At 35.1% G+C, this 15,841-nt stretch overlaps 1 protein-coding gene across 2 annotated transcripts in view; it reads left to right on the top strand.

Annotated features, from left to right (window-relative positions):
• Window positions 1-15,841, top strand: part of Sgcz (sarcoglycan zeta) — a 246,332-nt gene that overhangs the window by 154,453 nt on the left and 76,038 nt on the right. For both annotated transcript variants that reach the window (XM_048330456.1, XM_048330455.1), the window contains exon 3: window positions 1,982-2,069. In XM_048330456.1, the coding sequence (XP_048186413.1) occupies window positions 1,982-2,069 (88 nt within the window). The remainder of the gene's footprint in view (window positions 1-1,981; window positions 2,070-15,841) is intronic.

Raw genomic sequence — 15,841 nt, 5'->3', positions numbered from 1 at the left:
TAAACAGAAAGTATATACGTGTGTGATGTTGAAAATATAAAGTTCAATTCCAAATATATGTAACCAAATATTTTATTTTTCAGTTGAGTGAAATATGTTTTCAGAATTTTCATTTATATATGCAAATGAATTTTATATAATTAAGACCTTTAAAATATTCATGTTGAAACTTTCTAGTAATCAAATCTAATCATAAGTGCATTTATATCTATAAAACATTCTGCGGGTGTCAGAAATATCAGTGTTCTTATTAACTGTGTACAAATTGTGCATAGAATGTGGGCATATTACTTGAAGTAAGTGATAAAACTGAAGAACTCCAGATATTTTAAGAAGTAGATAAATGTACCTATGGAGAAATCAGTGATACATGTTTCTTAATTCAGAAAACTTTTTTTTAAAGGATCAATCTTTTCTACAGGATTTTTTATCTTTGAAAAGTAGTTAAGAATTGCCATTTAACAAAGCAGTTCATGAATATAAAATACCTTGATCAATGTCACCCCTTTCAAAGTCTTCATCCATTCCTCCCCTACAGAAACATTTTTGATTTGCAGCAGAAAGAAGAGTAGTGTGATTAGAGGCAAGCAGAGAACCAAGTCATTTATTGCACTTCTAGGCAGTTGTGTTTCAACAGTGCAGAGGTATTCTTTGCACTGTGGAAAATTAAAAAATCACGTCTTTTCAAGTCCTCGTTTATACAGACGAGCAAAATCCTCCTTTGAAAGTGGGTGCAAGTGTGTGCATACGTACATCTTTGCTTGGTTAGAATTGACAGTTTGGTTACTGGTGTGTCCTTGTTTACAATGCATTAATCCACTTCTCATTGCCCTAGGGATCTTGTTGAAGTTCTCTTCTGAACTTTTTACATTATTCCACCTAAATGTCCTCACAGAATTAAATTGCTATCTCATCAAAAAGAAAGGGCCTAAAATAGCTTTAGGAAAATGTCTACAAAGTCTCTTATGCATGCTCAAATCACAAATTCCAAAAGGTAATCTTAGAGGAGCTATTATATGGTTCAAATGTAAGACATTTGCATAATGTGAATGTTCTTAAGGAAATAATGTCTTTCAATAAATTATTTGTATGAATGAGTAGTACAATATTTAGCCCGTTATATAAAATAAAAGAGAATTTTCAAGAAAACATCTTAAATTCTACATATATACTCACCTTCTATAATCCACATAGCATTTTCACCTGAAGTAAGACAAGGCATATTAATTTTATTACATAGACTAATTCTACTGCACAGACTAAGTACTATGGTGTGTAAATACTTGGACCTATGCTATGGCACCTGAATCCTTTCTCTTGTGATCTGATCAAATAAGAAAAGAATCACAAGAAGGAAAACACACAAAAATGAGTAAATCCACCAGTAAGCACAACAGAAGCAAAGTAAGTTAGCCAATTTGAACAAATGGTGATTAGAAGTTTCATGAACTAAATCAAGCTATAGTTACAAAGATCAGAAATGGCCAATTTGTCATTACAGCTGAGGTGTTGATTTTACAATTTAAACTAAACAAGTCCTTAACCATTTGTATTATGCGTAAAATATTTGTATGTCAGGAATGTATATGTTTGTTATGTAAACATATATGTATATTTATATACCTAGATACATGTATGTATATATGTGTGTATGTATACATATGTATGTATATATGTGAATACATACCTATATGTATATATGCATCCATATCCTTGACAAAGAAAAGAAGAAGGTATAGCTATAGCTTTAGCTGAAGACAATCAGGAGACTTGGAAATGCTTACGTCTGATCGTTTGTGCATGCTCATAAAGAAAAGAAACATTCTTATGCTGTCAAGTCATTATTAAAGGATTAAGCCATTGAGTAAATAACTAAAATAGAATTTAAACAGAACCCAAATCACTACAGTATAATTTTATATGAGTTTTGACTTTATTTTGATCTTCTGTTGGATTTACTTGTTTTATACATGTTTCCCAGGATAGTCCGCTGGTCTTACAGTCTGACAGGAATGTCACAGTGAATGCAAGAAATCACATGGGCCAACTAACTGGACAGCTGACAGTTGGTGAGTGTTGGGAAAGAAGCTTGCTGTGATTGTTTAAGTTGGAAAGATAAAATGTATGCAATTTCTCCAAAACATCGCTAGACATCTCATGACAGTTCAATTGTCTCACACATTACTTGATGGATCATAAGTATATCTATGGTCTGCTCTAATTAGTGGTCATTACTCTTGTCAACGTGTTATTGGGAAACTGAATTACAATTGTTTTGCTAGATATTACTCCTGAAATAGTAAAATATGCCATTTTCCTAATGAGTGTTTTATAAAACATACCGAAGCATGGTAAACAGACAAAAATGTCAAATGAAATGAAAGTTTGTGTAACCTGTTCATTAAGTGAGTAGTTTTTCAATAAACATTTTAGGAGCTATACAATTGTTGTAAAGAATAAATCTTAATATTTACCAATTACTTGTAATGTGTTGTAATTATCCATACATTATGGTTTCTAGGATTTAAGACTTTAGTTTAAAGCTAGCATTATAAAAAATTTAAATGATCAAATATATTTATTTTAGTGACTTATATCACAATGCAAGTTATTTGTCAAAAATTGTATAAAGAATATGTAAAAAAGTTGTCCCTCTATAAGATTATATGATGATTTTACATGTATATCAATATTAAAATAATCTCAGAATGTTATGTTGTGTTGGTTCTGTGTTGAAATGACTTAATACATACACTGTGTTAATTTAGAAAGAGTTGAAAAGAAATAGCTTTCAATTTTGAAGAGTGAGTTAGATGAAAAACTAACTCTTACATCAATGCAGAGGTGTCTTTAATAGTACAAATTAAGCTACAGAAAATGGTAAAGTATGATATTTAGAAAGATGAATTTTTCTTGTATTTACTTTCTTATAGGTATATGAAAGTTTTTAATATGCTATTTGCTATAATGAAGTCAATAGAGGAAACATTTGCAAAACATTTGTGTTTTGCAAATGTGTATTTGTGTTTTATTTATTTAAATAATTAAAATTTGTAACTAGGTATTTTAACCAATGTCTTAATATTACTTTATGATAAATAAAAATATGTCAGGTATGAAAGCAAGCTATGTATGTACATGGAATAGGACGTATACAATAAAGGTATTAGCAGCAGACAGCATGTTTCGTCACACCAGCCTAGTAAGTGTGAAGTTCTGAGGTTAAACTCCCATCGAGCCAGAAGGAAAAGTTAGGAAAGAGGGAAGAAGGAAAGCATGGGTGGAAGGAGGGAGATAAGTATGGAAGCAAGGAAGGGAGGGAGCGAGGGAAGGGGGATAGGAGGAAGGGAAAGAGGGAGGGAGGGAAAGAAGAAAGAAAGGAAGGAAGATAAAGAAAGGAAGAAAAGGAAGTTCTTTAGTCAGATCCTGGTGGCCCATGCCTTTAATACTTGTTACTCAGGAGGCTAAATTCGGAGGTTTGCATTTCAAGGCAAATGTAGAAAGAAAAGTCCATGAGAAGCTAGCTTTTGAATAGCCAATACAAAGCAGGGCAGTAGGCATGGCTCAAATGAAGTAGCCCCACTCAAGAAAGCAAGTCTAGCAAAGAAGCTTAGCAAGCATGAGGCTCTGACTTCCAATCCTGGAAAAGAAGGGAAGGAAATATATTTTTCAATGCAGATCTGATTCAGAAGCATCAGCCCTTCATCTCGAATGTTTATGATAATTTATGACTGTTGCATTAGAATTTCACAAACACCTATAGTAATGGTCCTAAACTTGGATGTGTTTTCATGCGATTCCTTTGTGGAAGTTGAGAATTCTCAGCAGGATAGAATTTAATTTTGCATTGAATTCTTCTTATTAAAGAGTCATTAGTGGAAATGTCACAATGTAAAATAAGCACACAAAACTCTGTATTGAGCTTCATAGTCAAGTGCAATAGCTTCTGACTCAAAATTCTTGCCTATCAAAGGGGCTTGTGATATGGGAAATGTGATCAAGTGTCACTCATTTCCATGGTGTTTTACTGCAGCCACTGCAAAGAGGATATTGCGACCATGCTTTAGACATCATTTCAAATTGTTTGCAATGAGCTATTAGCATTTAACAAATGAGAGAAGAGAGGAAGAGTGAAAGAAAGGTTAAGCTTAGTATTAAATGCACAAAAGCAATAAATTAGCAATGTAGCCACTTCTTTTCCTAGGGAGAAACACATTCCATGCAGTGTGACTTAAACTGAAAATGAATCTGGTCAGTATACTGTTGATAAGTCTTTCTACTGCTTTATAGTTTTCAGTAAACCTAGATCCCAAAGAAGTAGACTAAGGTTGGAGATGAGGAGACCGTGTGTTAGTATTTGAAGTCAACCGTATGGTGCTACTTAGTACTCGAACAGACTCACAAAATAATTTACCTCCTGGAGACTTAGTTTTCTCATCATCACAGAGAATATTGTTATGAAAATTATAAGTGATTGTAGAGTCTATAAGGGGCAGGCAATTGCATCTTAAATCTGTTATTAGTCTGATGATGTTGACTATATTTATAAGTGTCATTTAAGTTACGAATGCACTATTACTATGTGACAGTTTTTATACTGATATTTTATTCCATGTATTTGTGACAAGAGTTACGGTAGATATGGTAGATGATCATAAATACTGTTGCAGAGACATAAAATACAAGATGATAGCATGTGCTTTAAATGCATGGAAACTTAAATCGAAAAAGAATATATTTTCTTTAGAAAGCATTTGTACTCATAACTGAGTACACTCAAACCAAATAAACTACCATCCTTCATTATTAATGACTACTTAATTTGTATTTTCATCAAGCAACTGTTTTAATAATTGTTTCTGCTCCATTGATTTTCCCTTTCTTTTTTATTTTTTGGCTTGTTTGTTTGGGAACATGACCTTGATTATAGCACTTATGATTTGGTAGTCCTTAACAAAGTATATTAAAGGGGCTTAGAATTTAGCTTAGTGGTAGAGTGCTTGCCTAGCATGCAAGAAGATCTAATTTTAGTTCCTCAGCACCACATAAACAAAAAAAGCTGGAAGTGGCGCTGTGGCTCAAGTGGCAGAGTGCTAGCCTTGAGCAGAAAGAAGCCAGGGACAGTGCTCAGGCCCAAAGTTCAAGCCCCAGGACTGGCAAAAAAAAAAAAAAGTATATTAACACAAAATTGGGCAAATAATTATGGATATTAATTTCAGTTGTTCTGCATTTTCTAAGTAAAACAGTTCTAATATCATCCAAATCTATCAATGAAGGACACTTCGAACATTTTTTATATATTATTCCGGGAAAACATATTCAATATATTTCCAGATATTTTTCAAAATATTACTATTATAGAGAATCTGTCTAATCCATAGCTATGTATTCTTCCTTTTGATCACAATTGTCTGCCAAGTACATATTCATTTTCCGGTTCCCTACCTTTCTCCTTTCTAAGCCTATTTTCCTACTCACTTCATTCGGAAAGATGCGCATCATCCAGGTTCTAGGCCGAATCCCTGTGCTACCCTCACGGTGGGAAGTCAAGCTATCCCTAACCCAGTGAATATTAGAAAACAGCTCGCACACATTAGTACATCAAGCATCATCAAACTAAATTTAAGCACTTAGCTACTGGGTAGAAAAACATTTTGATGAATATTTTTGTGAAAATCTGAAATAGCATGATTTTACAAGAAAATAAGCAGTTATTTTAGAAGTTTGTTTTAGTATGTTTTTATCCCTATGATAGTCATTCATCTTTAGTAGAGTAATTGATGCAAATAAAATGATTTTGATGGCTATAAAGGTATAAAGGGGAATACAATTAAGGAAAAGATAGTATTATGAAAATGCATGTGATCTTATGAGAAGTGTATTTTTCTCTATTCATGTTGGGGCTTCTCTGGGACCCCTCTCCCTACTTCTCCAGGGGAGATGCCTGAATGTTGGGGTATCTAGGGCCCCTTTCCTCCCCCCCCCCCCATCTCCCGGGGGAATGCCTGATTCCCAAACTGTGATGGATTACGCTAGGTTGAGGAGAAATGCCGAGACCTCCCCCCTAGACATTGGGGAGACTGTTCGGTGGTCCAGGAGTCTCAGTCTCCCAGAGGGTGGGCAGAAGAATTTATTACGGTGACAAAGGTGGAAGGGGAGGGACTTGGGGTGATTAACTGATTGGATGAGCTGGGCTGCCCATCAGGTGATGTCATGTAACTTCCTCTGTGGGCGGGGATCACAATCCCCCAAGGGCCAACAGGTGCTCGCCACAGGGGCTGGGGCTTCTCTTCCTGTTAAAGGCTAAAGCCAGCTGTGGCCTCTTAAAGGCACAGCTGTCCCCAACCTATTCACAAAAGTGCATGTTGTTTAACACAGAGTCTGGATGCTATGATGTGCATTAGGTTAAACACATCTACACCAAGTGAAACACTGGGCTAGGAAAACTCGGGCAAAAGAATAAGGAGTAAACTATGTATAGAAAACAATTGTGGGTGGGACAAAGAAACATAACAAGTTTATTGGTCCAACTTAATTTTGGGAGAAAAATCTACTTGTACTAGCCAGAGATAATATAGGGTCTCTTAACAGATCATTCATCACTATTAACTTTCACTCAGTCAGAGGTGTGAGATTCCATAATATCAATGAGTGTGGCTTGACCTTTCCACTTCAGTAACAATATGAAATGATAAGAAATGTGCTATGCTTTTGTTTAAAATCTGAGAACCCTAATTCCATCCTAACGGAATCTTTGCTCCTTCTCCCACCTGAGGACATCCCACCAATCCCACGACAGAATTACACAAACACATAAGCATTTGCTTCTATGTTGAGTTGGTGCAAAGGAAGTCTTGAGAAGCCAAAACCACTTCAGGTTTTAGACAGTATTACTCACTTCCCAAGCATGGAACTGATTATACTATCAACTTTATTATTGACTGTAGAAGCATTCAAACTATTTTCCAGTTACCAACCATGGCAAAATTACCACCCATTAAAGTGAGAAGTGAATAACATTAAATTTTAAGCAACATTTGTTTATAGTTAAAACATTAATATGCAATAATGGTCAATGGATGGCTTGGAAATATAAGTTGATCCTGGGCTTTTGCATTTTCATGTACAACACAAAATATGTTTTCTAGTAAGGGTTTTTTGAGTATAATAAAATGTTAGATGTAATAGCAAGGCAGATTTTCAAATTGTAATGCCCATGACAAAATATGGAAATATGGAGTTTTACATAGTAGTCTTTTTGGGCTTCACAATAATAACATTATGAGAATAATATAAAACTTTCATAATGTATAGAATGTTTTATAAAGCGTTTTCAGTCATGGATAATGATATTCTCAGAGCACTGGTTTTAGGAAGGACTTGTCCTAACAATGACAGTCTACTGTAATACCACAGATGCAGAAGCCGGTTACATCCCAGCTATGAGCTGCAGTAAGTGTTCCCAGGCAGCTTTAGGCTTCGTGGAGTGGGAGACGCAAGTGTACACGTCCATCTCCAAGAGCAGAAGTGAGAAGTCAGAAGGTGAAGGTGTTAGAAAACCCCCGGAAGCACAGTGTGCATTATGTGTAGCCTAGTGACCATCATTTTTATTAGATCTACAGTTAAAGAACTATACCGTTGAACAAACCTGTGGGCTTGCTTTATCTGTGAAAGGCGTCTACTTGCTAAATGGCCTGTGTGGATTTTCGTAGTCCCAGTCTAAATGTGGACCACTACATTTTACATCAGAAGACAAAGTCAGTTGATTAATCCATGAATACATTATTGTATTCTCCATGTGTTTCTAATGGAATTACATAGTATCTGTTTTCATCTTCTGCCTTCATTGTCACACATTCAAGGTACTTTTATTTTTATTTATTTGCGTTTTTCCTGCATTGTTAAGGATAGAACCCAGGCCCTCATGCATGTGAGGAAACACTGTACCATTGAGCCACCACCTAGCATAGGTGCTTATTCTTTCACTCAAGTTTAACATAAGATAATAAAGTAGTACAACAAACTCAGTATCCTAGTTATGTATTTATTCTTTCATCAAATCCTGGCTGAACAACAAAAGAAAAGCTCTTTAAGAAAATTTAATCCAAAAGTAATTCAAGTTCAATCAGCTTATTTTGTCCATACTAACCAGTAGTATCCTTTGTTCCTAAGTGAATGGAAAAATATAGATGAGAGTTTCATAATAAATATCTAAAGACCCCTAAAATGACATGTAATCTTGTGTTAAAACAATTACTGGGAACACCTGGGAACATCTTAATTGACTGCAGATGGTGTAGGACATATTAAAATCTAGAAGGTTAAAGATTATTCTCACGTTGCAAATTTATGTTATTTTGCCATTGACTCCTTTTGTTTTAAATTAGGCAGTATTGTATTAGTCTGAGACAACTTAATAAAAATGGATATTTTATGTAAAATAAGCTATGCAACTCTTGGAGTACAGACTAACAACACTCTTAGGTTTAATGCTTACAAGGTTCATTTTAAATGATTACTGTACTATTGAATTTGAGTTCCTTATTAATCATTTAATTAATGATCTAATATTATTTAAATCAATATTAATTGGCTTAATCTTAGTTAATCAATTTGAGGAATTTATAAATGGAAGCAGATGCTTATGATAATCAGAAGATGACACTCTTAGAAACTGAGAACTTCAATCTGTGTAACACAGGTGTAATGAAAATTATAAGGAGCTGTACTAATATGTATGTTTGAAAAGAATTATAGTATGAAAGATTTATATTCTGTTTCCTCCTCCTGAATCACTGTATTAATTTTCTTTGTGAATGTTTTAAATGTGGAGTAGAATATTGTCTTGCATATTTAAACTCCCAATTATATTTAGATATGAAAGTACAGAATCAAAAAGTACTACATTTTACTTCCTGGAGGACCTAGATCAAAAGATGACAAAGGCGATTTCACAATAGTTTAACATTTCTGACTCTTTCTCTTTCCAGGTACCTCGTGTTCTTATCTAACATTGATCATTACCATTCTGTTGGGCCACTTCTACTTAGCAGTGTTTATTTAGGTTACCTTACCTGACTTCTTCTTTTCAAGGCCAAGAGTCATTTCTCTGCTAATACCATGCACCTTCATATAAGCAGAGATACGGATGCCAGGAATGATAGGAAATGTCGGAAGTTTCCCTTCTTCCAGAGGAAAATATGTCTCAAAATATGGTCTGTAGTAATAATGGTGTAGTTGTCTGAGAAATAAATGTAGTCTTGAGTATTTAGAAATGACAGTAGTCGGATAAGTGCTACATGGAACTTTGATTAAAGGACTAATCAGAAAAGTGATTTTTTACGTACTCCCTAGGCCAGCAAGTCTTCTTCTATCCTTGTGAAAGGAGATAATGGGGCTAGAGCTTTGTGATCCAGCACTTACCTCAGTGCATGAGTATTATATCCTTAGCACCTCAACCAAGAAAGATAATACAAAGTTTTCTCAGTACACAAAAGCCAAGAACTAATTCTTTCTAAGATAATATTGTCAAGGAAATCCTTAAAGACATAATCATTTTACATATTCCATGATTATATGAGCATAAAAATATTGGTTTTTGTTTGAATTTTAGTAAGATTGGAATGAAATAATAGTAGACATTATACAAAAACATGTAAAGAATTACAAATGTAAAACAATTGAATCACTCTTCTGGATATTTAACTATACCTTATAGCTCCATGACTTGCTAGAAATTAATTGGTCTATAGGTTTACACACTATATATAATGAAGAGAGCTCTATGTTTAGCCTTTCGAGGAAAGCTTTGGTTTTGATGATATAATTTCAGACATTGTCTCAATACACAATTCTATTTTCTTGATCAAGTTTACTTTTCATTTATACTTCTGATATACAAGAGCCTCCACAATTTTGTATTCTGATAGTGGAATTTCTAGATGTACATAATCTTCTCAATAATATCATTTTATGTGATTATTTTATTTGTGTTTTACTAATTTATTTATGTATTTATTGCTTGATAATCCTGGGGCTTGAACTCAGGGCCGGGATGCTGTCCCTACAGTTTTTCTGGTGTTTGACTGGAGATGAGCATCTCATAGACTTTCCTGCCTGGCCTGGCTTTGAACTGTAATAATCAGGTCTCCGCCTTCTGAGTAGCTAGGATAATAGGAAAGAGCCACGGGCACCCAGCTCTTTATCTGTATTTCAAAAACCATTGGTTCTTCTTGAAACGGAATCCCTTCTCCTACTTATTCATATTAGGATCTTGCTAAATCATTTCAAGAAACATTTGATAAGCCTATTCTTTTTTTTTTTCTTTTTTCTTTTGCCACTTGCTTGAGCCACTGCACCACTTCTGGCTTTTTCTTTTGATGTGGTGCTGAGGAATCGAACCCAGGGCTTCATGAATGTGAGGCAAGCACTCTATCACTAAGCCACATCCCCAGCCCCTTGATAAGCCTATTCTTTAGATAGAATAAGGAACATAATAAAGACTATTTGCGGCTGGGAATATGGCCTAGTGGCCAGAGCACTTGCCTCCTACACATGAAGCTCTCAGTTCAATTCCCCAGCACCACATATACTGAAAATGGCCAGAAGTGGCGCTGTGGCTCAGGTGGCAGAGTGCTAGCCTTGAGCAAAAAGAAGCCAGGGACAGTGCTCAGGCCCTGAGTCCAAGGCCCAGGACTGGCCAAAAAATAAATAAATAAATAAAATAAAGACTATTTGCTATGCAGCTTCCTATAATGACTATTCATAAGGTGTGTGTGTGTGTGTGTGTGTGTGTGTGTGTGTGTATGTGTGTGTGTGTCTGTGTATGAAGACATTGGGGCTTAAACTAAGGGCCTTGAACACTCCTTGGCTTTCTCTCTCTGAGGGCTATTGCTCCAGGCTTGAGCAGTGCTTCCATTCCTTGCTTTTTGCTGGTGAATTGTAGAGAAGAATACCTTGGATTTGTCTGTTCGGCTGGCATTTCACCTCAACCTTCAGATCCCAGCCTCCTAAGTAGCTAGGACTACAGCTGTGAACCACTGGTTTACAATTTTTATTGAAATAAAGAAACTCTCCTCATTTATTGAAAGTAAATTTAGATCCATTTCATTTTCTTATTACTCAGAACATTAAAAACATTAATTGAAAATAATTTGAGACAATATCTCCACCACTACAGCTGTTCTCATGTTTTATTATGCAACTTTTTTTTTTTTTTTTTGGCCAGTCCTGAGGCTTGGACTCAGGGCCTGAGCACTGTCCCTGGCTTCTTTTTTGCTCAAGGCTAGCACCCTGCCACTTGAGCCACAGCGCCACTTCTGGCCATTTTCTGTATATGTGGTGCTGGGGAATCGAACCCAGGGCCTCATGTATATGAGGCAGGCACTCTTGCCACTAGGCCATATCTCCAGCCCCTATGCAACTCTTTTTATTTGTAGTATCAATATGCAGACACATTGCATTCTGTCCCTCTTAATTTTCTTCTTATTTCCTTTTCTTCAACTGTCAAAAACAGAGTCAACAATAAAGGGGGGAAAAAAAAAACCAGAGTCAACTGGTTTGTTTTTTTCTTGTGACTTTGGCTGTCTGACTTACAAACATGTTGATTTCAAGCTCAACATGAATCTACAACTTAGCACTTAAAAAAAAGGTAACTTATTTCAGGCTCAATGTCTAGTATTAATAGGTAGTGCTAGCTCAGCTTCCGTGGTAGGCATTTTTCAGAATTTATTGCAGCTTAACAATTTCCCTTCAGATAATCAGCTCTCTTTTCTGTTTTTCAACCCAAATTCAACTGGCCTGTATTTTTTTTTAGGCTGTAACATTTTGAGTGCACTTTTTAGAATTTATTCTCCTTTCGGGCAAGATGTTTAAAAATGCAAATATAACTTTCCTACTACATTACTACATTCATCTGTTGAAATCACACTACTAATTGTGAGTAGAAAGAGATTAGTGTAAGTAATGTATAACTACTCAAAACTAAACATATTCCATTGGATAATTTTTGTGATTCTTAGGAGTAAGTACATTCAAGGAGAAGGCACTTAGCATATAAAAGAAACTGTTTCTCTACAGCTGATTTAGTATCAAAAGAAGTTCATTGTGTCACTGGCAGTACAGAAGATGATGAATACCAAAGTACCATTTCAAAATAAGCCAAAAATATTTTTTTCGCATAGAAACATTTAATCGACTGAGGGACATAGCTTCAGAGTCACAGCATTAGAAAAAGAACAAATATTTTTAAAAAATAAATTTGGTGATATTTTCAAGGAACAAATGTGGCATTAGGTATAATTTAGTGATAACTATAATCTTAAATGGGCTCTCTGGCCTCTTTCCATTTTCTCTTTTCTGTGCCTCTATCTCCTGGCGATTTTACAGCTTCTATGGTAACATGTTAAAAGCTTTTCTGTCAGATTATCAATAATATATATACCTAACTCGTATATGTATTTAAATATTTTCTGTGTAGCTAGCATAATCAAAGTAGTTGAAATGAAGATATATATTAGCCTAATGGAGTTTTCACAGTTATAATTCAAAAAGCACGAAGTTGCATAATCTGCAGTCATTGGAGACCTAGTGATGGCATAAAGTCATGGAAGGTATAATGAGAAAATTTCAGTGCAGTTCTGGCTCCCTATGCCTGCATCCTTAAAGCCTTTGGAACTAAAGATATTTCCAATACAATGACCCCAAGTTCATTCCCAACATATTTCCTCATAACAATTTTATCTGTTCATAAGGAAAGTATTAGAACTTGTTAGAGTGTTACACTTGCTCCTGTTCTGTCCTTGGTGTGTATATATATATATATATATACATATATATCCTAATACATTTGTGTCTGGGTATATAAAATAATGCTTATCTACTCTGTCAGGAAACATAATTTCTACATGTAAACTTGAGGTTTAAGCTAACAAAGTAGTTGGTTATGTCATTTTAATGTAAATCCAATACATCTGTACATTGTTTTACAAAGTCCCTTTCAGTATGAGCAATCAGTAGTAGAGAAGTCTGAACAATTTGCTTCATCATGTAAATTCAAAATAACTGATAAGTGTGCTCACTCCCAGCTTTACCAGATGAGGAGGGTGTGGAAACAGAGGAGATTTCTAGGTAGAAGGCGTTTATATGGGAGTGGCTTGAAGATAGGCTGGTGTGAGCGATATGAAAAGAAAGGACAGCGCTGAACTCGCTCCCTGCATGTTGTCCTCAGTATCCTCAGATACTCTACGAGGAAAGACGAGCGTGCTACTCAAAGTTCAGCATCAGATCACACTGGCCTGGGAAACAAACAAGCATCGTAGCAGAATGTCAGTGGCTCATATCTGTAATCCTAGCTAATCTGGAGACTGAGTTTTGAGGATCACAGTTCAAAGCCAGCCCAAAGTCTGACTACCAAAGGATAAAAAAAAGCCAGAAGTGGAGCTATGGCTCAAGTGTTAGAGCACTAACCTTGAGCGATAAAGCTGAAAGACAGTCCCCAAACCCTGAGTTCAATCCTCAGGACCTGCAGCCCTTCCCACCACACATGCCTGGGGGAAAAAAAATGCCTCTTAAGATTATGAAGCCAGATTACCTACATTTAAGTCATAGGCTGCTCCTGAAAGACTGCAGGATTTGCACAGTGACTTAACCCCTATGTACTGTCAAATGGGTATAATATCTATGTCTTCAAAATGTGGTTTTGATAATGAGATGCATTTATGCAGATGACTATCTTAGCACATATTAATCGGTATGGAAGTGATAGACGCTATCATGATTAATGAGAGTAGTATTTCTTTCTCAGTGGGAAACATGAAAAGATAGATTTTCCTCAGAATTGTCCTCATGTGCCTCGGATGTTGTACGTACAAGGTGCACTTTCAATATAGTGTCTTAAGTTCCTAAGGAGTTATTACTTGATTTTTTTGGCATAGGTAGGCACTAATGTGCATCATCACTTTCCGGGGTCTGCTGCTGAGAGCTCAGCACAGTTCAATTGCCCAGAGCAGCTGGCCCCGTCAAAGTCACTCACAGGACATTAAGGTTTGGCATTTATCCCTTTTTAGATTTCTGACATCCCAGTGGTGCATTAATTCTCACAAAGAATATGGTATGGTAGATGTGACTCAATTTTAGAGGAATAAAAAGTGAATAGTGAACTTAATGTCTTTACTAGTTAGCTTATTTCACACTCATATTTCCTGAAAATAGATACTAAAGAGCAATCTGAACTTTATAATATCCCTCTATATCAAATAAAACAATGAGCTCTCCCCAAAATAGGTAACGTAAAGCAATTCTAATAATGTAATATTAGCAGAATAATCTAATTTAATTAAAAAGCATTTAATATATGCATCAAATATTACAAGTAAAATAATTAATACAGTGTAGGCTTAGTAAACTAGGAACAAATTAAGAATAAGAAAGCAGGTGACAAGTCCAGAAAAAAATGAAGCTATAATTTCAACTGAGATACATGTGCTTTCAAATCACTACCAAAACAACTGAACAAGGTTCATGCGGTGATGGACAATTGAAAATCTGAAGTTTAATTCTCCATTACCTTTATTGATTTAAAAAGTACTTAGCACTACCATATCTTGGGCATTATGCTAGGAATAGATATACAACTGTGACATGGAGCAACAGTATTGCTTCTAGTGGCCATCACAGTACATCTGTCAGTCGATGATAAAACTACATTTAAATATACATGTGTGGTCAGTAAATAAATACCTTTAACTCTGATAGATTGTTTCCCAACATATGAATTCCCTGTTGAAAAGTACATTTTTCTAGAATTGGACCAAATGGCCTTTTGCAATATGTACACAAATATATACAACAGGACATACAGAGGACATGATGATGTGTTTTATCTACATATCGAGTCTATAGAAGAAAACTGGATTTCATTTACTGGCTATTTGGATTTTAGCTTTTGTGCTATTTACAGTAATGACCTCTCTATCATTTTTGATACCGGTGATTTGTGTCTTTTCTCTTTTATGTCTTTGTCCATCTTATAGATTTATCAATTTTCCTCCTAGAAATTGCTTTCATTTTTATCGACATTTTTTTCTGTACTATTTCTTTGCTTTTAGTTGCATTGATTTCTGTTCTTTTGTTCAGAATTTCCTTCTTTTAACTTTTGAGGGATTATTTTGCTTATCTTTCTAATGTGTTGAAGTGAAAACTTAGATATTGCCTTCTAGTCCTTACTTTGTTCCTGCGAATTTCTCAGTTTCCACGTACTGACAACATTAATGGTTCATCACACATTTATGTCTTAAGTGTCCACTTTCATTCATTTAAATATATTTTACATTTGTGAACTTCTATGTCCCATGTGCATTTTAGAAATGTGTCATATAAAAGATGTCCAGCTATTTCCTACTATTGATTTCTCCTGTGATTCCTGATGGTCAGGAAACATCTTTTGCATAATTTAATAACTTAAATCTACAAAGATTGTGTTAAGACCTAACATGAGAGCCATGTGATAGATTCTCAAAAAACATGTGAAAAAAATATACATCCAAATTCTGTCTGGTGATGGTGGAGGCATCCTGTTTGATAGCATTCTTCATTTTTCCTATATCATGGAGATTTCTATTCCCTGGTTCTATGGGTTGTTCAGAGTTTGGCAAGGAAGTCTTCAGTTACAACTTTTGAAATTCCCTATTACTTCTCTTAATTTTCCATTTTGGAGGCCTTTTATTTGCTGTATAGTTATTTACAATCTTTATGTCTTTATATGGACATATATGTCTTTTATATTCTTATAATAGTGTTCTTTGTTCCTGTAATATTTTTACACACAAGACTTAGCTCACAT

The sequence above is a fragment of the Perognathus longimembris genome, chromosome 21, assembly GCF_023159225.1.
Source record: "Perognathus longimembris pacificus isolate PPM17 chromosome 21, ASM2315922v1, whole genome shotgun sequence".
Classification (NCBI taxonomy): domain Eukaryota; kingdom Metazoa; phylum Chordata; class Mammalia; order Rodentia; family Heteromyidae; genus Perognathus; species Perognathus longimembris.
The sequence above is the reverse complement of the archived record's forward strand: the minus strand, read 5'-3'. Positions and strand labels throughout refer to the sequence as shown.